The sequence below is a fragment of the Anoplopoma fimbria genome, chromosome 5, assembly GCF_027596085.1.
Source record: "Anoplopoma fimbria isolate UVic2021 breed Golden Eagle Sablefish chromosome 5, Afim_UVic_2022, whole genome shotgun sequence".
NCBI classification, from domain to species: domain Eukaryota; kingdom Metazoa; phylum Chordata; class Actinopteri; order Perciformes; family Anoplopomatidae; genus Anoplopoma; species Anoplopoma fimbria.
The window spans coordinates 5,481,132-5,507,674 of NC_072453.1; the positions used below are offsets into that span (position 1 = coordinate 5,481,132).

The 26,543-nt window shown below is 40.3% G+C and overlaps 3 protein-coding genes across 4 annotated transcripts; 2 read left to right on the forward strand and 1 right to left on the reverse strand.

Annotated features, from left to right (window-relative positions):
- The first annotated feature begins 873 nt into the window (after positions 1 to 873).
- On the forward strand, positions 874 to 8,834 carry arsg (arylsulfatase G). The gene is made up of 11 exons (XM_054598458.1): positions 874 to 915; positions 2,065 to 2,304; positions 2,532 to 2,767; positions 3,950 to 4,064; positions 4,698 to 4,844; positions 6,937 to 7,151; positions 7,238 to 7,318; positions 7,446 to 7,554; positions 7,881 to 8,001; positions 8,105 to 8,195; positions 8,310 to 8,834. The coding sequence occupies exons 2-11, from the start codon at positions 2,078 to 2,080 to the stop codon at positions 8,588 to 8,590; spliced, it is 1,623 nt and encodes a 540-aa protein (XP_054454433.1). The 5' UTR covers positions 874 to 915; positions 2,065 to 2,077; the 3' UTR covers positions 8,591 to 8,834.
- Positions 8,835 to 8,971: 137 nt separating this feature from the next.
- Positions 8,972 to 16,769, reverse strand: LOC129091036 (WD repeat domain phosphoinositide-interacting protein 1-like). Of its 2 annotated transcripts, none has more exons than XM_054598460.1 (12): positions 16,372 to 16,769; positions 14,890 to 14,972; positions 14,137 to 14,303; positions 13,920 to 14,016; positions 12,931 to 13,028; positions 12,707 to 12,799; positions 12,561 to 12,631; positions 11,969 to 12,076; positions 11,349 to 11,513; positions 11,151 to 11,258; positions 10,833 to 10,972; positions 8,972 to 10,558 (listed from the first exon to the last, which is right to left on the reverse strand). In XM_054598460.1, exons 1-12 carry the CDS (start codon positions 16,455 to 16,457, stop codon positions 10,437 to 10,439), a joined length of 1,338 nt encoding a protein of 445 aa, XP_054454435.1. In that variant the 5' UTR covers positions 16,458 to 16,769; the 3' UTR covers positions 8,972 to 10,436. The 2 variants fall into 2 exon arrangements, with proteins under 2 accessions (XP_054454435.1, XP_054454434.1); XM_054598459.1 differs by having other exon boundaries at positions 8,978 to 10,558; positions 14,137 to 14,306.
- A 1,120-nt stretch (positions 16,770 to 17,889) lies between these two features.
- On the forward strand, positions 17,890 to 26,543 carry LOC129091097 (cAMP-dependent protein kinase type I-alpha regulatory subunit). The gene is made up of 11 exons (XM_054598562.1): positions 17,890 to 18,029; positions 19,610 to 19,825; positions 21,149 to 21,319; positions 21,444 to 21,535; positions 21,633 to 21,694; positions 21,784 to 21,830; positions 21,930 to 22,088; positions 22,299 to 22,359; positions 22,595 to 22,716; positions 23,715 to 23,796; positions 24,003 to 26,543. Exons 2-11 carry the CDS (start codon positions 19,652 to 19,654, stop codon positions 24,173 to 24,175), a joined length of 1,143 nt encoding a protein of 380 aa, XP_054454537.1. The 5' UTR covers positions 17,890 to 18,029; positions 19,610 to 19,651; the 3' UTR covers positions 24,176 to 26,543.

The window sequence follows — 26,543 nt, forward strand, 5'->3', positions numbered from 1 at the left end:
AAATTGAAAGCCCATAGATGAACGGCGTTATGGATATTTAAAATGTAATTTGTGTATAAAAAAATGATTCGTGGATATCTGAAATACTCTTTTTGATATGCAGAATCAGATAACAGATATCTGCAATTATTTCCACCCTAGTTGTTAAATGTCAAAATGGCCACTTAAACCTTTTAAGGATTTAAATATATTTTACATTTAGTAAGTACAACTAAAGTTGTAGATATCTTGAAAAACTATTTCTACTCTTTAAATGGTATTGTGGATTTCTTTAATTACCATTCTGACAAGTGAGAACACAGGAGAAATGTTTTAATGGATATCTCCAATGTAATTACAGATAGGAGGCTGGTTTGATTGAATGTTAAAATGCTCGCTGAATAATTCTTATCGGCAAACATTGCACAGTTTGGATTTACTTTAAAAGCCATATTTCTTGTAATGTTTCTACTCTCCTCCCCCCACCCACACTTATTTTCTTTAGTGAATTTCCAAAAACATTTAAAGTATATTTTTACCACCCAGATATTATTAAATTGTTATTCGTTATTTGAACTTTCCTTCCATTGTTATTATTAAATCCCTTAACATACATCTCAATTTACTCAAACTTAATGGTAGGAAACAATCCTTATAACATCGTCCTGGTTTCAGTTGGAAAAACACTAGTCTGTGCTGTTACAGGATCCAACACCTTATTGTTTTTTTATTTAGGATTATCAAATTATTTAACACACACAAGTTATTTTTTTTTAATATAATTTAAATTTAAAACAGGATAATTGTTTATCCTTATTCCCTTCATTAAGAGGGGTGGGAGGGGAGAACACATGGACACTGAACAGTCCCGCGGCTGACGCAACGCTCTCAGTCCGGCGGCGCAGCGTGACTTTAGTAGCGGCTCATACACACGTTGTAAGTACTGGTCTGTCGTCTGTTTGAGCCACACGTTTAATTCAAGTCGTGCTGAATCCCTCTCCTGCCATTCAAAGTGTTTTACTGAAGCCAACATCCTGGTAGATTTAGTAGTAACTTGTGTTAGTCTGGTCTCACCTGTGTGTGTATATATATATGTGTGTGTATGTGTGTGTGGGGCTCGTTTCAGAGCAAAGTTATTCCTCCGGTCGCGTGATTATTCCTGCCGTAGTCCCGTCTCCATGTCTCGCGCACACCGCCTATGAACTCCTCTACACATTATCGCGTGCGTGTGTCCGCGAACACGCACACGAGGGGGGGGGGTGGATGTATGCATTCACGCACACGGAGCGCGCTCCCACATGCTCGGGACAGCCCTCGCTCAGAATACACGGAGGGGTCCTGAGGGTTCAAGGGATTGGGTTACCGCCAGTTCTCCCCCACAACAACCCCCCTTTCAGCGGGGCAGTAATTCATTTCTGCAGACAGTTTTTGTTTCTCAATGGTACATGCTGATGTCTCTATTTTTTCTCTATTTATTTTATTATTATTTTATTTTTTTCACCTGTCTATGTAGTTAGTGTGTGATCTGCTGCATAATAATAAGCTGGTGTAGAAGTTTAGCTTGAAATAACCTACTAAAAGGAAAGGCACAGATATCGACATCTGATTTTTATTATTGTCACTACGTTAACATGCCCAAGGTTGCCCAGTCTGTCATCATGCTGACCAGCCCCCCCCCCATGTGGATATACTGTACATTTTTTATTTGTATTCTTATTTTTTTTTTTATTCTATTTTTATTTTATTTTTTATTGTATAATATGTGTATTTATTATCTGTTTCTGTGTAGTTGAGCTGCTGCAACACTTGAATTTCCCCCATGGGGATCAATAAAGGAATATAATAATAAAGGTTTAGGAAGAAAGTAGGTTAAAGCAAGAAACATGGTTGTATTTATCTCAATCCCTGATTACAGGCTTCTTTATTGTTTACTCGTAATTACAGCAATGGTTCTAAATTATTTTAAGTGTTTAAATTGTGTGCTCACTTTATTCTGTATGGGATTACTTACTACCCTCACTGACTGACTGAAACCTCACTTATTATAAAACTGTATAACAATGAAACCCATGTGACCCTTTGCAGATCTTGACCCGAAATGGTGGAGGGTCTCACCCTGTTTCTTTTGTCTGGGATGCTAATGTGTGGTCTGCTGCTCCACACGGTGTCCCGACATGGAGCCAGCGTGAATAATCCCAGCAAGAAGCCCAATTTTATCATCATACTGGCAGATGATATTGGCTGGGGTGACCTGGATGCTAACCGGCCTGAAGAGAAGGCAAACAACACGCCTTACCTCAACCTGATGGCTGAGCAAGGACTGAGGTAGGTAACTTATTCCTTGTTTCTATACCTTTGTGTTTGTTGAGTAGATCTAAAGTCCAAGTCATATTATCAGAGTCTGGTGTAAATCTTGTGACCTAACCTCTCTGATATCATAGTCTCCAGGGCTTGTACTGCAGAAAGACATGACAGGACATTTTCTATACTCTCCCCCTCAGTGACATTCCCTTCCAATTGCCACCAAGTCATAATATCCTTACTTCTTCCAGATTGACAGACTTCCATTCTCCTGCCTCGACCTGCTCCCCATCCCGCGCTGCCATCCTGACAGGCCGCTATGGCCTGAGAAATGGTGTGACTCATAACTTCGCTGTGAGCTCTGTGGCCGGTCTGCCTCTGTCTGAAGTAACCTTGCCCCACCTCCTACAGAAGGCGGGATATTACACGGCCATGATAGGGAAATGGCACCTCGGCCACAATGGACCATACGGTCCGACTAAGAGAGGTAAGTGGGAGCTTGACATTAATACCCCAAAAAAACACAGGGCGCCTTACTTAACACAACAGGCTCAGATAAAGAAGGAACTTCACAGAGGTGTGTGGACTTTTGTTGAATTCGTCCCTCATTATTCAGCCAAACAATAGAGATTGGTTTTGGGTATAAACATTCCATTGCCTACAAGAACAGACAAAATTTAAAATTGAAGCACAAATAAACCCTATTACCATCTACTCTTAGCAATTTTGTTTTGTTTCTGGAACCTCTTTGGTATCTTTTTGTGAGGTGAGATTAAATAGTTATCTAAAACATCAATAAACCCTATGAGGTAGTCGGCCACTACAGACGCAAACAATGATAGGAAAATGAATTGAAGAGTAAGATGTAAATAAGTACAAAGAGTATAAGGTTATGATAAAGTATGATATAAAACCAGCCTTGAGGGTGCGCAAAATGTCATCAGTACTATTAGTAATAGAATAATTCCTGATACACTAATGCAGTGCAACGTACAAGCATTTATTTAGCAGTTAAAGAATTTCACATATTATAAAAACTATTTGTTTACGCCACATAAAAGAATGAGATATTAGCTAACGTAGACTGTTCCTGTTGCATTGTACTGTATCTTTCCAGTTCAGTGTTAAGGCGTCAGTCAGTTTTTCTAGGCCATTCTAACCACGTGGAGTGTGCGAGCGAATCCCTCGGCCTCGCTGCAGGGAAAAGACTAGACAGGACACAACTCCCTGCAGACGCATCCTGAGAGACGACATACTTGACCTTGACTTTTCGCCTACAGCTGACTCAACAACAGCCCCCACCACCACTTGCAGCTGCTTTTTTTTTCAGCGGCACAGCTCCAGGGTGTAATGTTAAGAGTGACATCCCAGATCATTTGTCTTGAAAAATGGACATGTCTTCTCTTTTGCTTATGTGAGAACATATTATCTGTTTTATACGCTTTAGTTCCTGGAAACTGATCTCACTGTAGTTCAGAGTGTCATTCTGAGGTATTTTATGGTAGAGTAAACGTTAACACCACATTAACGGTGCAAGTTATTCTCTCCAAGGTCAAAAGGGAGCTTTGGCGCTCAATTTCTTTGTCATATAATTACATTTTTTTAATTATTGGTTGAGAAATACTTCTTCTTGTAAACAATGTGTAAATGTGTATTGTCCCTTTGGCAGGTTTTGACTACTACCTTGGTATTCCCTACAGTAATGACATGGGCTGCACTGACATTCCTGGATATAATTTGCCACAGTGCCCTCCCTGTGACTCACCTGGACCTCAAGTGATCAGGTGTTGCTCTGTGCTCCTACTTTAACAAATATGACACTCTCAGGCCATAATGTATTGAATTTATTTTTATTTGAAAGGGACGATGTAATTTCACATAGTTCCTATACAGGGCATGAAGCTGATGAGTACAGAGAGATTATTGCTGTAGCTAATTTTCAACTACCTAGTGAGACTTTTACATGAACAGTGCCGTTAAAATATAGAGCTTTCTAATATCATAAAAACATAATACACTAAGAATATGGGGATACAGTTAAATAGACATCACACAATACCAATACCACTATACACCCTGGTAAGTTAGGGTATTGTGTTGCTGATGAAGAAATTTGACAAGTAATCATAAAGCTTTGATAATGAAGTAAAACATAGTATGGCCGAGTGCACCTGTTGTATGTTTCGTACATTGGAAGTCATAACCATTTATGACTTAAAAAAAAAAAGAAAGAGACTTTGTCACCCAGCCTACTTGGCAAGAAGTATGGTAACTAGTTCCAACTGCTTCTTATTTGATCAGGCCAAACACTGCATACCTACAATTCTCTATTTCTCGATCTCTTATTTCAAAACATGTTAACCTTGACACATATAACATGTATTGTGTTATTATTCAACATTGTTTACATGGTTTAGATTGAAGAGGAGTGTACATGGAGGCTGTTATTCCAAAGTGGGCCTTCCTCTGATTGAAAACAGCACTATAGTGGACCAGCCGCTTGACCTGTGGACGCTAACGGAGCAATACACATCTGCTGCGACCAGGATTATACACAATGCAAGGTACAATAAAGCTGCAAACAAACACAATAGAATAGGACATTTATATTAGGTTGCTGACGTGCGTGACATTTATAAAACCCATTTGAATTTGACACAATTCATTCTCCTCTCTTTTAGTCATATTTCCTACAGGTTGTGTGTGTGTGTGTGTGTGTGTGTGTGTGTGTGTGTGTGTGTGTGTGTGTGTGTGTGTGTGTGTGTGTGTGTGTGTGTCATCAAGTAACTGACACTATACTGTATCAAAGTGCGTACATACAGATGCACATAATGATTTTATAAGTCATAAGGTTGCACCGATTCAATTTCTTCATATGATACTTAAAAACAGCATGCCAGATGTCGTGTTCTTGTTTGAGTTCCCTGTAGTAGTTATGTTGGTGTGAGTTCACCTTTTATTGAACCTAGCTACGCCACCTGGGTGTTTAATTAAGCCAGGGCTCAATGATAAGGATTGCCCGTTTGCCTTGGGGGCAAATAAAACGCCACATCGGGCAAGTAAATCTAGCAACTAACTTCAGCGTTTCAATTATCCTGGAAACAGGAGTTTAGTTGGGTGACTTTAGAGGATGTGGGTGAAACTCCTGTTAATTTACCATAACAATAGGCTTTAGCCCTTGCTGTTATTTGATAACTGCAACAACAAAAAAAGAAGGGTCAAGTAAAAATAGTCTTTGGGCAAGTAGATTTCTGACCTACTTTGTGTCAGTATGTCGTCGGCCGACTCAGCAGCTGATGATGACTAGTCCGTCAGTGTGCATGAGGGTGAAACTCAAATGTACTCCAGAGGAAACTGAAGAAGTGTAACTGTATTTGTCAATGGGGCAAAGAAACAGCCATCCAAACACACTGCAGTAAAGTTCTTAAAAACACTACTAAACTTTTGTCTCCCATGCCACGTGAGACACTGGTAGCCTGATCATTTATCACAGCTAGGAATCTTTTTTTCCACCATCCATTTGTCTTCCATGTTTATGTTAATGAAGGAATATGTCACCCTAGTGCAATGGTATGACTTCTCTATTTGTTTTTTATTGGTTATGGAAGTTTTGTTTTTATATTTTCCATACCCAAAAGATTATGTAAGTATGAAGCTTGGGAAATTGAGTTACATAATATAACGCTAGATCTGTTAATCTGGATAACATGCCAATACAGTATCGGCTTTGTGAGGCTTGTGTGTGTGTGTGTGTGTGTGTGTGTGTGTGTGTGTGTGTGTGTGTGTGTGTGTGTGTGTGTGTGTGTGTGTGTGTGTGTGCGTGTGCGTGTGCGTTTGTGTGTGAGGACAGTGAACCCTGCGGTTTACAGCTGCCTGGCAACTTACCTTCATGCTATATAACAGGGTCATGTGATCTAGTGCAGCTGTCAGTCATGAGCTGACAAGACCCAACTGTGTACAGCTGGGTTGGTAATGTTTAAAAATGAACTAGAATGTGGCTTGGGCATATTTCTGATAAATTACATTACATGTTCATTGCACATCCCTGTTTAACATTAGTAGTTGACTAAATTCTGTGAAATTAATTCTGTCTAAACATCTTTGAAATGACCATATGTGGCTGTTTTAACTTTCCTTATTTAGAGGTTTAATTTAGATTTCATTTCAAGTGGGCCATGCACTGTATTACAGTTTAAAAGTATTGAATCTAAGTTCAATTTAAGAACAACAGATACAGATATATATTTTGTAAAATTCATTTTCTATGATGGGGTTTTCTGGTCTAGAAAAACAGATGTTCTTGCAGTGTGACTGGTTGAAACAACACATTCACTATTTTTTAGATTCCATGAACTTTAAAGTAGGAAACTGCACCATGAATGCCACACAGAATATTTTTCACCATGATTTCAATCCCCAAAATGTACTTGAGTTTAATTTCAAGCATTGTACTGTTTAACTTTAAATTGTTTAAAATACTGCAAAATGTAGTTAAACAAAATGCTAAATGTCATGTTGGGGGTGCCAGTATCGTATGTTTGCAAAACACTGAACAATAGAAACAGTAATATATATATATATATATAGTAATTGCATTCGTTGTACAAATCATTGAAGTTCTCTGACAGGGCTTCACATTATTGATTGTCTCTGCAGGGAGCGAGGACAGCCGTATCTCCTCTACATAGCGTTGGCTCACATGCATGTTCCCCTGGCCCCTCCGCTCCCCCCAGATGCCTCCGCCTCCGCCCATCGCCCAGATGACGGCAAAGTGTACGCTGCCAGCCTGCGAGAGATGGACGGCCTGGTGGGGGCGGTAAAGAGCGCCTCTGATACCGCAGATAAAGACAATACTCTCATCTGGTTCACTGGTTAGTCTGCTGAATGGATTATGTCTGCCCTCCCACACTACCAGTGTAACTCTTATCAAAGTATTATGTGTGTGCATTGTGTTTAGGTGACAACGGTCCGTGGGAACAGAAGTGCCAGTATGCAGGAAGTGTAGGACCTTTCGTGGGAAAGTGGCAGACCTGCAGAGGTATGAAAAATAAACATACTGAGAAATTGGAAACACTTTTAATGCATGCTTTATGAGTGTTTGATAGTGTACAGTTTGTTGCTGTGGATCCTCATATCACTTAAGTCATCTTTTGCCTGTGTGTTAGGCGGAGGCTCAGCTAAGCGGACCACCTGGGAGGGAGGACATAGGGTGCCAACAGTAGCTTATTGGCCCGGGAGGATCCCTGCAAACACCACCAACTCCGCCCTCCTCAGGTACTACACGTTTTACCAATAAGCAGAGACTTGATCCTATGTTTACTTTATAGCTAGGGACTCAGTGTTTGCTAGATATGATGGATCCATCCCTGTGGACTGAGGCATAGCACTAGTGTTTTTGTCTTTTTTTCCAAATATGTTTATAATAATATGATAGGTTATCATGAAATTTGGTCAAAGGGCTTCATGGTCAAAGGATCATTCCAAATAGCTTTGGTGATTCCGTGACTTTTCATCTAGTGCCACCAGCAGGTCAACAATTTCAAATTTAAGATTGCATGATGCAAAACAGTATCTCCTCTCCTCTTTATGACCTCTTGCAGTGGAATGGACATCTTCCCAACCCTTCTGTCCCTGGCAGAGGTAACTCCGCCCTTAGACAGACGTTACGATGGCATTGACGCCACAAATATCTTCCTGCGTGGTGAACAGACTGGTCATGAGGTACTAAGTAGTTTTGTTGTCAGTCTTACTCTGGTTTTTATAAATAGTTCCCCTGTATTGTCAGTGGGGGTCCTGCATTAGGTTTTTCTCTTCTTTCTTGTAGTTTCTGTTCCACCCTAACAGCGGTGCTGCGGGAAAGTTTGGTGACCTGCAGACTGTGCGAACAGAGACACACAAGGCTTTCTACATCACAGGTACGGGTCGAATAAAGTGCAATAACCAGTCCCACTACATTACACTCAGTGCTCACTGACGTGTGTCTGCAGTGCTGCTTGTTATGTTACACTCATGTCCTCTGTTCTTTGCAGGTGCAGCTGAGGCATGTGGCGGTGCAACAGGAATGCAGCAGCTATATGACCCGCCGTTGATATTTGATCTAGAGCGCGACGAGGCTGAGGAAACACCCCTGGAGGTCGAGACACCTGAGTACAAGGCGATAGCGGAAAGGGTCGCCCGTGCGAGGGAGAAGTTGTTATGGGACATTGCCACCGACCAGTCTGTGTCCACAGCAGACTACAGCACAGACATATCAGCATCGCCCTGCTGTGACCCAACACAGCCTGTGTGCCGCTGCCACACAGTGGACTAAGGGGTGGAGAAACCGCACAAACACACACAAACACACACAAACACACAATGGGCTGAAAGAGAAGAAAACAGACGACGAAAACAGACGACGCAAACAGACGTGGAGACAAATATCTCCTTTAGATGTGCTCAGCGGTTTGTTTGGAGGGTGCGTTTTTTGTCAAGAATGCAGAAATGTGCAAACATACAGAGAGCAAAGAGTTGCAGGTGGCTGAACTTTGACCAGTTGGTATTGTGAGATCAATAACTTAAAATAATTTGATCTATCAGGCAGAAAAGACATAACTACAATTTATAAGTCAATTTGTTGTTGTGTAATTCGTTAATTAATGTTTGTTGATGTCCAAAGGTTAGCTTGATTATTATTATTTCTTGGATATTTGATTAGATTCAAAACAGGATTAAAATATTATAAACATAAATTATGCTATGTTAAAAAAAAACAACACCATGTAGGTTTAATCACTTCTCAGCTTTAATGAGTCTCTGGCGTCAATGTCCAGTATTGAACAACTCAATGCAGCGAACGGGTGTCCTAGCAGCGCCACCTTTTGGCAAATCAAATGGTATTACCATGTTACTTATTACAACAGTACTATATATAAATGTTATATACACATTATACACACAATAAAAAATCTCAATATATATGCACGCATGGTAGGTCTATGCGTTGATGTGTAATACTTAAAACATTTTTGCAAAATAATATTTCATACATCAAAGTAAAAATGACTTGCATGTTAACAAACTGTATTCAGCATCATTTATAGTAAATAAAAATATCAGGATATTAGTGAAATTCAAGGACCTGTAACTTTGCCGTGTGCAGCTTCACAATCAAGCTCTTCACAGTTAGCTGATGACTCCTCCACATATTATCAGGATACATTTGTGACTCTGCAGGTGTTTAGTCTCATCTATCGCCACCATAATTAGTATGACAGCTGCATCTGCAAGTCATATTATACTAACTGCATGTACCATGGTTTAAATAGTGTATCACACTTACCACATCTTTTCCTTCTTGAGTGAACTACTGCCCCTCTTTACTGAGGTGTGACACATTTAATGCCCATTGAAAACATTCCTAAAGGCCTGATTAACAAATATTTCCATATGATATACTTTCAGGTGCTTATTTCTAAGACTTGTAAGGGACAGAAAACAAGAAATGATCTTAAAGAGAGTTTACTAATTTCGTTTTGTATTTATATTATTGTCTGATTGCACTTGGCTTGTTTAGAAGCTGCTAAAATTACCTTTCAGATGACCTCTCTTAAGATCATTTTTGTGAATCTTGCCCCTGGTTACCTCAAAACGGCTGCAGGCCAGACCCGCCTGTTGTGTCCTCTACTATCTTGGTATATTCAGTCTGCTCATTAATACTCTGCCAGATCAATCACATGTGCGTGCATCTGATTGCTACCATGATATAATTGTGCAACAATTACATCATTGTGTTGTCAGGGTTTCATTATTAAAAAAAAAAAAAATAGTTTAAACACTGTTGTTAATGGCGTAACATGGAAGTTAACGACGGGACACTTGGACAGTCTTTCAATCTGTCTAATATATTGTGAATTTGTTTTAGTGATGATCGGACCCTTCCACCCTTTTTTTCCCCCATTATTCCTTACAAAAATTGAGAGGGACTGAGAATACCGAAACACCGGGAAGTAACATTCTGGCAAAGATTTGATCCTAGGCCAGCAGGGGTACACGTGGAAGGGTGGGGGTGTCACCATGTCTCAACAGAGGAATATTTTTTGTCCAACTTCCTGCTTGAAAACAGTCTGATTGTTATGCAGGGATTGGATAGGATGTTTCATGAGAGAGGGATTTGGTCAATTACTCTGGTTGCCGAACGGAGGGAACTCGTTCTCGTCGTCCAGACAGACAGGGCTCTCGGCGAACTCGTGCTCGGGGATGACCTCACCCTTCTGGGCTCCACCTTCCTCAGAGTAACCTGGGAAGAGAAGGGAGGAGGAAAATAAGGTCGTTGTGGCCAAGTGGCATTTGAGAAATTTGAAGAAACCTTTTCTAGTATTAAAAACTAATTTTAAGAACACATTTATTTGTAAAAGAAATGACTTTCCAGCATCTCCAAGCAGTTTTCCGGAGTTGCATAACATTTTTTTTCACCTCAAACACAGTATAAGAGCTAAAGTAATATAGTGCACAGCAGGGTTAAAGTATCTAGTTAAGAATGTTGGAAAAGGTTTTGATTAAGAATACTGTACCCATGAGAGTGGTGGAGGAGGGTGGGGTTGAAGGGAGAGCCACAGTGGCAGCGTAGGATTGGCTGGCTGGTTGGGGAGAGACATCCTCTGGAACCTCCTCTTCCTTCTGTTCCACCTGCTCCTCGTTGGTGTCAAACAGCCTGCAAAGACAGAGAAAACAAAGACGTAACAACATCATAACACCCAACTCACTGAGAGAAAACAAGCAGAAACCAATGCCACGTTCTAAAGCTGCAATCTGCAAAAAAAGAAGAAGTTATAGCATCTTGTTAACATGTTGACATTTATGCATGATGCAGCCCACTAAGACATACACACCTGTGTTTTTGGATCAGGACGCACTCGCCTCCATCCTGTGGATCCACATTATAAATGTAGAGACACCCGTCTGAGGACGCCACCAGCAGACGAGGTAACTTCTGAATCCTGACAAACACAACACACACAATGTGTATCCACAACACATAAATACACCTCTTTAAAGAAACATCCCTCTCTCGTCTCGCTCCGCCTTACGTAGCCAGAGCACTGATGTTCTTCAGGCCAAACATGTTGAGCCGCACTGTGGCGAAGGCTCTGTCCTGATGCATCATGTCGGACACCTGGCTGGGCAGGTAGGTGCTGGCTGCTGTGAACATTTTGCCCATGTATGCTGACCATGTAGGAGACTCCTCGTCCTGACTGGAAGGAAACAACGTGGGTCAGAGTTAAAAGGTGCCAACATGAGTTAATCACCACTGGAAACTTTGAAATTTCTTTATGTAAAACTGGATTTTACATAGTAAACCACTTGGTTGAATGTCATAGAAACACTACTGGATTCCTTTACATCAGAAATACAGCAGAGGGTGCTGGTCCTTCCATGCATTGTCCTTTTCTGAACCATGCAAGGTTCAGAGAAGGACGATGCATGTGACTACTAATTCAGAGGAATCACTTGTTATCGTAATATTTTAACATTTAACCAGAGTTTTTTCAATTGAGGTCTGCAAATAACAGGCTTTATTTTTATCTGGATGAAAGTACCAGCTTTATCATCACATTGTTTCTAAGCTGGTTAGTCAAGTAAGTGGTTGATTGACAGAAAACGAAGTAGTGAAATATTTAACAGGTAGAAACGAACTGTATGTGTTTACCTGGGGCTGTGCTGCTCCAGTTTAAAGATATGGACGGTCTCAGTGTTGCTGGAGGCGCACAGGAACTGGGTGTCGGCGCTGAAGGACAGTGAACTGATGCTAACATATCTGAAACCAACGAGAGACGGAAAAGAACAAAACAGTTATGATTAGAATATTACATTTTGATTGAAAATACATCAACATATTTCATTTAAAAAAAAAATTTACCCACAAGACCACATTTAGCCCAAAATACAGATTTTTGTCCATGTTTTTAGATCAAACCTGATCACTGCACATAGTGTGTGCGTGTGTGTATGTGTGTAAAACAGCCTCGATATTGTCTCTGAGTCTAATGTTTCCCCTTGCCTTAATCACAATGTCCTAATCACTGATACTTGTGATACAACTACCATGTTCTACTGAGCAGCAGGAGTTGTCTTACTCACCTGAACAGTAACTGTTGAGTTACAGGACGGTAATTTAAACTGCTGACCTTCCTATGTCACCTTTCTGTAATGTCTGGCACGCAACCACCATGAACCATCTTGTCCGAAGTGTGCTTGTTATTACTTTCTGATTGAAATTTATGAAAATTGTGAGCGCTAACCTTTTCATGCCTCTGCGGAATTCAAAGAGTCTCTGTCCTTCAGGAACGCTGAAGACTCTGATGACGGTGCCCTGTAGAGGAGGAACTGGTCAGACAGAGGTTGGTGGAAGACGAGACAGAAGGAGGGATGAAAAAGGAATCCTTACCTTCTCTGAAGCGCTGGCCAGTTTGTTGCCAGAGGCATTGAAGGTGAGGGCGGCCAGGGGACTGTCGTGGGCTTGGATCAGCGTCAGGGTGCTCTAAAGGCGGCAAAAACATTTCTAATGACATCGGCACTCACAACTGAGCTGCTTGTCCTCATTGGGGTTTTCAAGAGACACGCCAACAGCTTTGTCCTTTGCTGCTTTGATAGAGTTTAATGTAGCCTCACCAGGTTGTTGGCGTCGTATACAGTGATCTCTCCGATGGTGGCGCTGCCAGGATACACCAGGTAGGAGTTACTGTGGTTGACGGAGAGAGCGCAAAGACCTACGAGGGAGAACAGCGGTGGATTATGACACTTTATTTTTCTTCCTTGTTTTGATTTTCCTGTCTCTATTCTTCAACACACCAATTGGACCTATTGGTTGCTTTACACATGTATCATCTGTGTGCGTCTATTAATTTGTCAAGAATGGTCCTGAAAACTCCCAAATCAAACAAGCTATGCATGTCAACACAATACTGAGTAAAAAATTGAATTGTTTTGCAAATGCATGGCTTGAGTATCTCTTTATATTATAAGACTACATTGGCACTGGGCTCCCTCGCAAGTAGCCTTAAAGCTACACTATGAAGGTTCCGAAAGAATAAATAACACATTCAAATGGTGCTAGTATGACCAGAAGCTTAGAAAACACGTTCTACAACTGACATTACTGAGTCAGTATTGCTTTCTTTAGGACTCCTCTCTGCTTGTGCTACTGTTACACTCCGTGTGATAGCATTTAGCATTATCCTCTAAATGCCATTTGTGGCCCTAGTGATCATAATTAAGAATTTGGTCAAATTCTATAGGAATCAATGTGTACACTTTTTTATATGGTGTGTATACAGATATCTGTATACACACCACTACAGCTGTGGCGTAGTGGAGAGCAAGGTAGTTCAATACCCGGCTTCAGCAGTCGATGTGTCCTTGGGCAAGACACTTAACCCCAAGTTGCTCCCGAAGGCTTGCCATCGGTGTGGACTGGATGTTGCATGAATGTTAGTTAGAGTCTGATGGTGGCACCTTGCATGGTAGCCTGTCATCAGTGTGTGAATGGGTGAATGATATGTAATATACTACTGATTGTAAGTCGCTTTGGATAAAAGCGTCTGCTAAATGACTGTAATGTAATGTAATGTTATGTAATCTGTACAACAGACTGAGTGTACCTGTGGGGTTGATGGGTGTGTTCAGCAGGGTTTTGAGTAGTTTCATGTCTTTGATATTGTGGATGTAGACCGACTCCTCCAGGCACACCACCAGCCGCTGAGGTAACATTGACAGACAGAGAGATCAACATAAATTAATAAAACATAACATAGCACAGTCCAGAAGCAACGACTTTAAGGATTACAGGTATAGAGAGATCTGTTTCCCCGTTTTTACCTGTCTGTTGAGCCGGACAGAGAGGATGTTGTTGGAGTAGCTGTAGTTACAAATCTCTGTACCTTTCTTGAAGTGGTAAACGTTCATTCGCCGGGGCATGGACAGACTGACCACCACCACCAGGCTGCTGGAGAACAGTCGCTCCACTATATAAACATCCGGACACTCTACTGGGAGAGGACGAGAGAAAGACCTTGGATACGGATCGCATACTTTTACTCAGAAAAAGCCATGTAAGCTCATATCACCCATGCAGTGAAGGCAAATACATCTTCTGTTGTCAATTTCTTTACAATTTCCTACACTTTAATTACAAATGACAATGGCTTTACTGCTATTATGCTAAGCTATCAAATCACAGTAGCTACACATAAATAGAAACTGTCAGTCCCCAGACAAGGAATGCATTATGGCGCTCAAACTGACTCCGGACTTTCTCGTCCATTGTTGCTATTGAGGATTAGAACATTTCCTGTGTTTACCCTCTGCATGTAGAGGATCAAACATGTTGCGGCCAGTCTGAACCGTTGTATGACCAAAGTGAGCTTAAATATTATTGAGTAGACCTCTATCAATCTGCATTAATGTCCCTTTTGTAGATGCTGCTGTGTCACAATGTACTTACTGTATATGCGTGACTGGATTGATAGATTAGTGTGTGCAGTAGAGCTGTCATGTGACATTATACACTTCCTGTCACTTTAACTCGTAAAGAAGACTACCGCATGGAGTAAAGTACAGTGTCCATCTTACCTCCTTCATGGATGCAGTCCAGTTTGTCCACAGCAGTGACCGAGAAGAGCCGGTAGCCGGTCTTTGTGCCAACAGACAGAGAACTACAATAAAAACACAAACAAGACCATTTTACCAGCCACGTCCACCATTGTGAAACATACCTCAATAACGCTTACATCGATTTAATAAAAAGATCCCGCAACTTTTTTCACAGAAAATCCAAGATATTATATTTGCTGTCACACAGATTACACACCCGTAATATCAACATTTGCTGTCGACATTTTGATAGACATAAAATCTTCTATTGTTGCAGTAAAATAATCCCAGAGAACTATTTTTATTTGTTTGGTTTTACTAGAACAGATTAGTGAAGGGATTTCCTCTTAAAGGAATAGCTTGCTATTAGAGTAAAATAATCCATGCACACACATGTACAACCGCTAGTGTAGCAATGCACAAAATGGGGTAAAAACTATGTAATAGTTGCTATTTGCCACTGTCTCTATGACTGCCATGATCAAACTTACAGCGGCATGAGCTGGTACGACTTCTTTACAGTTATGATAGTTGAACCATTATTGTCCCGAACTAGGAGCAAGAGGCCAATGTATGTCTATAACTGACAGGAGGCAGTCACCAGGTCAGATCCAGGCTATAACTCATCCGAAGATTGTAGTCATCAATGACATGATTTCTTCCAGTCCATCTCATCTTGTTTAGAAAAGAACAGCTGTGATGCAGCTTCCATTGAAATCTGTTAATATCCCCCAAGGCAGCTTGCCTTATCTTATCATAGTTGAGGTTGAAAAAACACAACGACAGAGAGATAACACTGTTGACTGTTTGTCCACCTGCTGACATGTATTATCAGAGCCACAGGAGATGTTTAAGTAAGGGCACACACCTGTGTTCTGCTGGATCTATCTGTTATAGTTAATAATCCCTAAACATGGACCAGTGGACACCTACAACACAGGTGTGAGTCATTAGTTATTTGGGGGGAGTCAAAATGACACAGGGACCTCTGACTGTAAAGTTGCTTTCAATAATAGTTCCATTACCTGAATATGAACCTATTATGGTATGTCAACTGGTGTCCAGAAGACAATATAGAGGCCTGTTTACAATAAATTGTATTAAGTTGTGTCTTATTACACAACAGACAGAAGTTTCGTTACTAATTGTCTAGTTCAATGTTGAACGGGCCTTAAAGATTAACAGAAGCCTACTTCACTTAGGGACTAATCTAGAAGTTTGAATTCTACAGAAGCTATTGGTTTCAGTTTGGACACACACACACACACACACACACACACACACACACACACACACACACACACACACACACACACACACACACACACACACAACTGCCTGATAACCAAGAGTGACAGAAAACAAACCGGGGTATGTAAATGCCACTATAAATAATTATGCAAATGCCAGGTGGAGCAAGGAGATTGGGTTCATGCTGGGCCCAGCCCGCGGGTCGCTTACGTGGTGTCCTGGTTGAACGAGGCGCAGATGAAGGCTCGGTGAACGTCGGTGCCGTCCGGTGCGTCCTGGGACTCCTGGGACTCCATCGGAGCCGCGTAGATCCCCCTGTCCTCCTGCCGGCCGAGGTCGGTGGCCTTGGCCTCGGGTCGATCCCCACCGGAACCCGCTTCGCCTCCTCTGCCCCCCGACTCGAAGCGCCACGCTCACACTCTTCAGGGAGAGGAATGTCCGGGCAGACTGGCTCAGATGGCACACATCACACACCGAGTCAACTGTCCCAAACGTGAACGGGATACAAGATGAACGATAACACCTCCCTAATGAGCCGTTTCACTTCACTCAGTCGACACAGTTGTTATTATGTTATTAACTTCCAATATTCATACAGCAAAACAAAAACAGCTGATGGGTGGATGAGTCAATTTTGAGGTGCATCCTGATTGGCTGGTGGCGACATGTTAACCCTCCTTTCCGGCGTTTCCATTGGTCGAGCTTTTAAAAGCCTCTAGGTGATTGGACAGAGAAGTTGCCAATAAAATAAGAGCCGCCCATTTAGCGGAAAAGACGGTTGATTGGCCAATTACGCGTTCAGGCTAGTCACGTGGAAATGTTTTCATGATTTCATTGGACGAACGACTATCAGGCTCCTCAAGACACCGACGACCTGGAGAGATGTGCAGCTGCTAAACAAAGCCATTCTGGTGTTATTTTACTTTTCTTTTTAAAGGAATATTATGCTTTTTGTTTGTTTTAACTTGCCTTTACATAGCTTTATTTATTTATTTATTTATTTATTTATTTATTTATTTATTTATTTATTTATTTATTTATGTTTACGTTGCTTTTCCAAATACAGGTGTTAAATACTTTCCCTGAAATGTTATATATTTTTTAGGCCACAAACAATATATACGCTTAGTAACCCATTTATGTCGCTCATTGTCTGTGGTGGAAAGTAAAGTACATGTACTATTTTATTTTACTTCAATTCACTTAAGTACTTCCATTATATTATATTTACTATATACTTGTACTCCACTACATATCCTAGAGACATAATACTTTTAACTCCATGATCATCTTATTAAATATGATGATTTACTATAGATTAAACTACCCAACATAATATAAATCAATTAAAATAGCTGTATTTTGACCGGCCACAATATTAGAATACTGCTTGGATATTTATTTATCAGTAATAACACTATATAATAATACTATAATTATGACTGGGGTCATATTCCTGTTTAATTTCATTTGTACATCATGTTGAAAAACGAAAGAGGTCCATGCACACTGCAGTAAACGAAGAGGTCTAAAAAAAGGACCACACTGAGAGATTCCTGTTATCGGGCTAATTTTTAATCAGATTTAAATCGATTTTTTTTTTTCTCAATTCTAAACTATTTCGTTGACGTCACGGTTTCCGTGCAGTCTCCTTTAAGGTTGCCAGGGGTTACGGGCTCACATGTCAGAACGAGGAGAATTGACGTCAGTGACGGCTGTTGATTGGTTCTCAGCCGTATCCGGTGGGGCAGCGGTCCAGGGCTCGGGAAAAAAATCGAAGCTAGGAGGATCTGGTAACGGTACGCTTTGAGAAATATCACCCATCCCGAGTCGCTATCGAAGGGCTCGGCAGGAATTCACCGTTTCTTGTGAGTATCAGCGTGTTTTCAGTCCATCTATCGTATGACCTCTGGATAGGTGAAATTTGTTTCCTCCGTCTCTCGTTTGTTTATGATAGAACTCAAGATGGCGTCATTGGAGGAGAGCTTTGCCTTTGCACGGAGCTAGCCAGCTAGGCATCACACTAGACACACTCTTCAATGTAACGTAGGCCAAAGACAGTCGGGCAAACGTGTAATTCATCAAGTATTCACATATTTGGTCTTTGCTGGTGATTATAATTGAGGGTAGGAAGCTTTTCGGTGTTAGTCTGTTCGCTGTAAGCTACTTGGCTGCAGCCGCCAGCTTCCTCATGAAGCCTTCCTGACCTAGACGGTGTTAAAGACAGGGCATACACTTCATACTGTCTCCAAAGGCGAGAACATTTACTCAATTTATAAATCATTAGATGCGTTATTATCGTCCATCCTCCAGCATTGCGCGTTTTCACTTTTCCAGCAAGGTCATTTGTGCATCACAGTGTTTTCTCTAATTTAATTGACAGCCAGCTTCTGGGCAGACAGCAGATGTGATGCTGCAGCTTAGTAACTGAATCAGAAAATCAACACGCTAATTATATACTTTCACTACCTAAAATATTTAAACTATAATTTCCTGATAATATATGGCAGAAGATTCCTGTTGTTGAGTCTGTAGTCTCAGCTCTTAATTTATCCTAACTGGTTGGAAAACAGCATCATTTGTCTCTTAGTTATAGGTGTAGATTAAAGCAAGCCTGCCAAGTTTCCACCATGAGTGTAGTTAGTTGCATAATGGTTGTGTGAGCCTCATCTTTGATAACAAGACCAGTAATCTCCACTGGGCCTAGTCAGATTAGAAATTAGAAGCCTATTATACTAATGCACATGCATGATACTCTTGCAAGGACAAGATGGAATCTTTCTTTTTGTTCACTCGTTTACTCATCTTTACTCAAAAGGCACACGCTGGTTACATGAGGCCTTCCTGTTTTACACAACACAGCTTGATCAAGCTCAGAGCTATCCGAACAAGCCTATATCAGGCTGATCACATGATCTGGGATCTGTCAGGCTATTTTGCTCAGTAGCAGCATTGTGTCCTGAGATGTTTAAACCCCGAGCGAGTTCACTTGCTTTTTTTTGGTTTGATCTGTTTCTCAGCGAATTGATTCTCCGGCCTTCATTTCAGCATTTGCCTAAAATTAGGCCTTGTGTATGAAGCTGCCTCTTTTGATAGAGAGGTTCTTTCATGCTGGTGGAAAAAGTCAAGTTGTTTTGAGTAAATAAACCCAGTCCTAGTTTGTTGTCTGTGGTCGGATATGTGTGATCACATCATATGACCCGTTTTCACTACCGACACTAAGAAACACTCAGTCTCCTTGGTACCAAAACAACACCCCATCTCTCTGTGCCTTCTCACTCTGGTTCTATTTTTCTCACATTCTTACTTTTTCTGTCCGTCCATTTCTCATCACGACACACAGTCACCCCTACTGAGTGCTGCTCTCTGGTAATCCTGTGACTCCACGTTGTGCAGAGATGATCTGAACCTATGCTCCTTTTTCCCCGTTACTGTCCACTCTCTCCAGTTAAAAGGTTAGAGGTCACAGAGCAGGGTTGCGGTTGTCGTCATGGCATCTGGAAGTACGAGCAGCGAGGAGGAGCGGAGCCTGAGGGAGTGTGAGCAGTACGTGCAGAAACACAACATTCAACAGCTGCTGAAGGACTGCATTGTCCAGCTGTGCACCTCCAGGCCGGACAGGCCCATGGCCTTCCTCAGGGAGTACTTCGAGAGGCTGGAGAAGGTTTGTGACTGTGCTTTTTGGTTGTCCTTATTGAACTTTGGGCAGAAGGCAGATCATTATGTACGCCTATATTACACCAGACAGTAACTGTCTAATAAGTCAGCTGATGTTTGCATCATAAACTGTATATTTGTACACTTGGTCAGACCTTATTTCCTCTTTATTTCCCCGGTAAAAAAACAACACGACACAGTGGATGTCAACGATGAAGCTATTTCTCATTTAGCCTGAAGCACTTTATTTTTTTGTAATGTCAACAATAAGTATGATTATCATGTTTTGCTTTAAAGCTTCTTTAACTTTTTAACTTTTATTTTCTGGGGCATCGTGTCTGAGAACAGCAGCTCGGCTTAAAAACACGTAGCAATAACAAAAGAAAATGGTTGTTACATTAAGAGCAGGCTAATTAGCTTTATAACAAGCATACTGACCCTTCTATTATTTTCACTTTTCGGTTGTTTCTGTTTGGTGCTCACTCTGTAACTAGTGGGCAAAACACTGCATTACAGGGTTTTTGTATACAGAATGAATATGCTTTGGACAGGATTTTTGACTTCCTAAGTGTACATTTACACTTTGATCATGCTTGTGGAAGCCATGTTCAAAATTATGTTTAATTTAATCAGAAACATTTTTTGTTAGGCAAAGCTAGTGATGCCTGATTTAAACAATTCAGTAAATTAAGTTTAGACATACTGCACACATATTTATTTAAATCCCATTTTACCACTACCATGAATTGTTTTCAAAAGTGTTGCATCCGTCTAGCTGTCCATGCTATCTACAGCTAGATGGATGCACTCATAACTTGCTACTATCTAACTAGCTTACTAATTCGAGGTAGGAGTTATTTTAGAATTCTTTTGAGTGTCTTTTATATCTCATCACCCTCTTATGAATGATCAGATTTTTTCAGATGCTCACCTGACGTAACCTTTAAATCGTCTTATAGAATATTATTAGATATACCAAGAACATAGAACAGAGAAACTTGCCTGGAAATAATTCTCCTACATACTTAAACAGTATATATATATGTGTATATATATATATATATATATATATATATATATATTTGTAGTCTCTCGATTTACTTGCCAGGCAGTTTTTTTTTAGTTGTGCTTTAAATTGAACACTTGTCTTAACATCTCATCTGTTGGTTTTCTTTAATTGTATGTTTTGTTTTGTTTTGTATTTGTCTGCATATGTTTCTTTATGTTGCAATTTATTGCACAAAAAGTGCTTTTATAAATGACCAATGACTTAACTTAAAAGATGAACTGCAGCAACTATAGACCTCCATCCCCATTCTCTCTCCTCCAGGAGGAGGCCAAGCAGATTCAGAACCAGCAGAAGGCCAGCAGTTCCCGCTCAGACTCACGTGATGAGGAGGTGTCTCCACCCATGAATCCTGTGGTAAAGGGCCGCCGGCGGAGAGGAGCCTTCAGCGCGGAAGTCTACACAGAGGAGGATGCCGCCTCATATGTCAGAAAAGTAAGACAGGCACGCATGAGTGCAAGCGGCTACGAGAGTGTTGCAACACTTAAATCTACATCAACAATCTGATGCTATCAGAGTTATGAGAAGTTGTGTGACATCTTTGTGTTGCTTGTCTTAGGTCATTCCAAAAGACTACAAGACGATGGCAGCCTTGGCCAAAGCTATTGAAAAGAACGTTCTCTTCTCACACCTGGACGATAATGAGAGGAGGTACCTGTTGTTGTTTTTTTTTTGTCTTTATTAACAAAGTTTCGGTACTTGTGTAACTGTGTTCAGCTGATCATCTCACAAATCTGCTCCTTTCCAGTGACATATTTGATGCAATGTTTCCAGTCACCTACATCGCTGGGGAAACGGTTATTTTGCAGGGTAGGACGACATATTTTTAGTCATTAAAGCTTTTTCCAAATCCTAGCATGTCCTTGTGTGATGCTCACCGTCTTGTTGTATGCACCCAGGTGACGAAGGTGACAATTTCTATGTTATCGACCAAGGGGAGATGGATGTGAGTATCTGAACCTCGTCATATTTGGCAGGAAATGTTTTTGGTTTTTTGTCATCTTTGCATTTCAACACCTTGGTCTCTACCCCACTAATCTTACAGGTGTATGTGAACAATGAATGGGTGACCAGCATTGGGGAGGGAGGCAGCTTTGGAGAGCTGGCCCTGATATACGGCACCCCAAGGGCGGCCACAGTTAGAGCCAAGACCAATGTCAAACTGTGGGGCATAGACAGAGACAGCTACAGGAGAATACTCATGGTAAGGAGACATTATTTTTAGTATGTGGGTCTGTAATGCAAAGAAAGACCACTGTTTATAAAGCTTGGTTGGGAAATTTTTGTCATTAGTGTAATTTAACGCAATGCCCAGGTGGGGTATTTATCGAAATTTCAAACTTCTAACAAAACCGTCTGTAGTTTCGTTTTTACGCACTTAAAACGTACTAACACAAATATCTTTTCTCTTCAGGGAAGCACTTTGAGAAAGAGGAAGATGTACGAGGAATTCCTCAGGAAAGTGTCCATTTTAGGTGAGTTCGTTTTTCAAATCGGCATCATTCGTAAACTTAAAAATAGAATAAAAGAAGCATGTAACCTGTGTTTGGTGCTAAGATTAAAAATAACCTGAAAGAGTTTCCTAAAAATATCTCGCCTAAAAAGAACCCAAAACAGGTTCAACCCTTCAAATGAGTGAATTTTTTTTTTTATATCAAGGTTGTCTGTTACTTCAGCTGACTCCTTTCTTCTTTGTTCTCCTCCCCTCAGAGTCTCTTGACAAATGGGAGCGTCTGACAGTCGCTGATGCCTTGGAGCCCGTCCAGTTTGAGGACGGACAGAAGATTGTTGTGCAGGGAGAGCCGGGAGATGAGTTCTTCATTATCTTAGAGGTATGTGTATGATCACTAACTTTCCCTTGCATACACACATGACTTTTATACATGCTCTGTGTGTCACTGTAACATGAATTTACCTTTGACCTGTGAAGATTAATCAGTTCTATAATTGGCTGTTGGCCGAGTTACATCAAACAGTTGGGACCTATTTGTTATTCATACATACATCGTGATGTGAAACTCGCCCTTCACACATATTTGATGTTTGAACTGAAACTGAAAAGATTAGTCAGTAAATTGATTAGTCTATCAACAGAAAATTAACTTGCAATGATTTTGATCATCAAAATAATAAAATGCAACAATATGAGTTAATACTGGCTCCATCTTCTCAAATATGTCAATTTGTTGCTTTTTTTGGTCTTACATTTCTGTTGTTGACGTCACCTATGATGGACATTTATATATGGTTTAAATACATTTTTTTAATGGCATTTTGTAGACAAAATAATTAACCAATTAATCAAGAAATGACTCATGAGATTTATTGATCATGATAATAACCATTAGTTGGTGCCCCAATTAGTATTATACATTAATAAAACTAAATATTAAATGTATTCTTTCTAATTATACTAAACTGATTTAATCGTGCATAAACCATTTCACTTACTTACTTATAATGTCTGTATTTATGCATTTTATGAGTGAAGTTGTTCAATTGATTGAGAGCCTATTGTCATAGTGAATGTGGTCACATTGTCATAAAAACACACATACATACACTCTAACAATGCAAGATTTTATGATGATTAAATGAATCAATGCAGGATGCGTCATGAATTCCTGTAGCTCACCATTAAGAAATGAACGAGTTAATATGATCAGTTAACTGCTTAAAGAAATTAGTTATTGACTTTAAACTCACATTTATAATTAAGTGTTACCAGTTAATTTTCAAACCTTCTTGCCTTTAAGAATGCACTTTTATAGAGATGTTTTTTTTCTCTGACATAAGTGATCATGTAACTAAAGTGTGTGTGTGTTTTCAGGGTTCTGCAGCTGTGCTGCAGCGTCGCTCAGAGAACGAGGAGTTTGTGGAGGTGGGGAGATTAGGACCCTCTGACTACTTTGGTAAGAACTCATCACAGCACTTTAATTTCATGTAATTACTTTATATTATTTTGTGGTGCTTTCATAAGTAAAAAAAAAAATGAACAAAATGAACTAGTGGCACTAAACACATGATAAAAATGTCATTCTGTTTCTATGTTAGTGAGAGGATTTATGTTTTTATTTTAATTTTAAACTGTGTGTGTGTTTCTGTGTGTGTTCTCCAGGTGAGATCGCTCTGCTGATGAACCGTCCCCGCGCTGCCACTGTGGTCGCCCGCGGACCCCTGAAGTGCGTCAAGCTTGACCGGCCCCGCTTCGAGCGCGTCCTGGGTCCCTGTTCAGACATTCTCAAACGTAACATCCAACAGTACAACAGCTTCGTCTCGCTGTCCGTCTGAAGGGGCGTCTCTCTCCCACCACCCTCCCTCCACCCTCTCCCTCGTTTCTCCTTTTAGACCCAGGGTCCACGAATGCAATTTGCTTTATTTTTGTCACTTTTTCTTCTTCTTTCTGTTGGCTTTTCTCCCTTTTTCTGTTTTACACACGGAGATTATTTTGTTGTTACCACCGTCACACTGAGGTGACTTTCAGCCATTCACCAGCGCTTGTACCAGCTGCTGTACGCTACCTTGTAGGCACAGTTACATCACACGTTACCTATGTTATATATGTATTTGCTGGTTACGCTTTCTTTTTTAGACTTAAACGCAAAGCAGGATTGTTAGGAGATCTGAAAGACTTAAGGGTCTCGGACTGATGAGACAGGACAATCAAACTTTACATGGCGCTTTTGGTGAATTCGTTGCAGGTTTATGTTGAGGATTGAAGAAAAGAGAGGACTTCTTCTTCCCTGTTAAAGAGTTTCCTATTTGACACCAGTTAGTCTGATTAGATCAGAACCTAGAAACTGTAGAAAGCAGGAAGAATATGATTGCATCAAATTTTATCAGGCGTTTTTAAGGTTTTAGCTATATGATGGTTTTGCTCCTCTTGTTTTGGTCACCATTGATTGGCACGATAAGACGATGACAAGTCGGTTTTGCTTCGTTGGAGAGAGCTTGTACAACTTAAGGTTTCTTTTTTATTGTGCAGCTACCAGGCTAGTGCCAAATGTTTATTATTGTCACAACGCAGAGATGCATAGCCGTGGAAATGCAGCGCGTGTTCTGTTCCCTGACTATTTGGAGCTCCAAACAGGAAGTAGTTATTTCCCTTAGTGTCCTCTTAATCGGTAGAAAGTCCATACAAGAACTGCCTTGACTACTCTGAGGGGGGAAAAAAGAAAGGAAAAAAAAAACAAGAGTATTAAGTGTATTTCAGTATTCAATTTTTTTAGTATATACCAAATAACTTGGTCACTATTCTGCTATGGTTTGTAATCAAAATGTTATCATAGTATAGTTAAAACGATCATAGTTATATTATTATCATTGACTTAATGATAAACTTATGGTTTGGAGTGATGGTGATCTTAAAAAAAAATATGTTTAACTGTCTTTTGTAAACACTTATTTTTCCATAAATTCTATTTTAGGTGTCCAGTGCCACAAAGTAAATAAATGCTCCTTCTTGTCAACTGACAAAAACAGTATGTAATCGTATTGTGTAAAACGTCATGGGTTAAAACTTTTTAAAAATAGATCAAATGGGTAATTCCAGGTTTATTGAAGTGAAGTCTTGAAGAAAAAAAAAAGAAGAAAAAACAAGAAGGTTTATGGATTTCAGGACACCTGAAGTATTTATGTATTAAAGCATCACAGGTGAGCTGACGGGCAGAGTGAGCAGATATTTATTTAAAACTAGTGTCATTGCTTATTGCCTGTTGAAAAGGTGGCTGTCTTTTCATCAGAGTAGCTTGTGATCTGTTCTCTATGCTTACTTGGCATGATGTTTTAGGCATCCAGTGATCCGGTATGAATGGAAGCGTGTATTTAAAAAATATAAAATAAAAAAAAACCTGCAGTCGCGTGCAGAAGCAGGAACTTTGTGAAATATTTGGTTTGTTACTAACCTAGCTTAACTGCTTCATGACTATTTAGATGGCATAAAATGTTTAAGTCTGTTTTCCTTTTCTTTTTTTTTTTTTTTTTTTTTTTTTTTTTTTTTTTTTAAAGATCTTTACCAAATCACAAAATGTTGACTTCTGGATTATAGGCTTAACTCTTCATTCCTGCCTCACTTGTCTGTTACCAGAAATGACATAGAACCAGTCACGTGTTTCTGTTTTGTCTCATTCAGAGCACTGGGATGCGCTTAGAATTGAGATGTTTGTTTGTTCGTCCAAAAAAGATTTGATTTTGGTGCCGATTGAAGGGTAGTCAGGTCAGTGGGAAGAGTTTTCGTCAAGGGACAAGAGTAATATGTATGTTTCTTTACAGTTAAATTGATCATCCTTCATCTGATCCTTATCCTGATCCACAGGAAATGACTCCGTTAGAGGCGTGGGGTTTGACTCACCTTTATCGAAATATTGTTTTAATGTAAATACAAGCATCATCGGTTTTAGTCCAAAATGTTTAGCCACACTGCAATTGTCCCGGTTTGCCTTAGCTTACCTAACCTGGGCTTATGGTAGTCGTCAGTACACTCCTGCTAGCCCGACCTTCAGTGAGTTTGTTAGGTCTGCAGCGCGGAGAGCTGCAGGCGATCAGAGGACCATTCTTTTTCTATTCTACCCTGTATTCAGTTTGACCTCCTGTATGTGCAAAGATGTTTATCCTTTTGGTATAGATTGTTCCAGATGGCAGTTTAAGCAATAAAAAAGTA

What these genes read in the sequence shown, in the direction of transcription:
- arsg (XM_054598458.1), top strand. Translation starts at nt 2,078, where the DNA reads ATGGTGGAGGGTCTCACCCTGTTTCTTTTGTCTGGGATGCTAATGTGT. An exon ending in AGGATTATACACAATGCAAG is followed by an intron (nt 4,845 to 6,936) that starts GTACAATAAAGC and finishes TTGTCTCTGCAG; the next exon opens with GGAGCGAGGACAGCCGTATC. An exon ending in CAAGGCTTTCTACATCACAG is followed by an intron (nt 8,196 to 8,309) that starts GTACGGGTCGAA and finishes TGTTCTTTGCAG; the next exon opens with GTGCAGCTGAGGCATGTGGC.
- LOC129091036 (XM_054598459.1), bottom strand. Translation starts at nt 16,457, where the DNA reads ATGGAGTCCCAGGAGTCCCAGGACGCACCGGACGGCACCGACGTTCAC. An exon ending in TATACGACGCCAACAACCTG is followed by an intron (nt 12,800 to 12,930) that starts GTGAGGCTACAT and finishes TGCCGCCTTTAG; the next exon opens with AGCACCCTGACGCTGATCCA. An exon ending in TGGCCAGCGCTTCAGAGAAG is followed by an intron (nt 12,632 to 12,706) that starts GTAAGGATTCCT and finishes CCTCCTCTACAG; the next exon opens with GGCACCGTCATCAGAGTCTT.
- LOC129091097 (XM_054598562.1), top strand. Translation starts at nt 19,652, where the DNA reads ATGGCATCTGGAAGTACGAGCAGCGAGGAGGAGCGGAGCCTGAGGGAG. An exon ending in CTGGACGATAATGAGAGGAG is followed by an intron (nt 21,536 to 21,632) that starts GTACCTGTTGTT and finishes GCTCCTTTCCAG; the next exon opens with TGACATATTTGATGCAATGT. An exon ending in AGGACCCTCTGACTACTTTG is followed by an intron (nt 23,797 to 24,002) that starts GTAAGAACTCAT and finishes TGTGTTCTCCAG; the next exon opens with GTGAGATCGCTCTGCTGATG.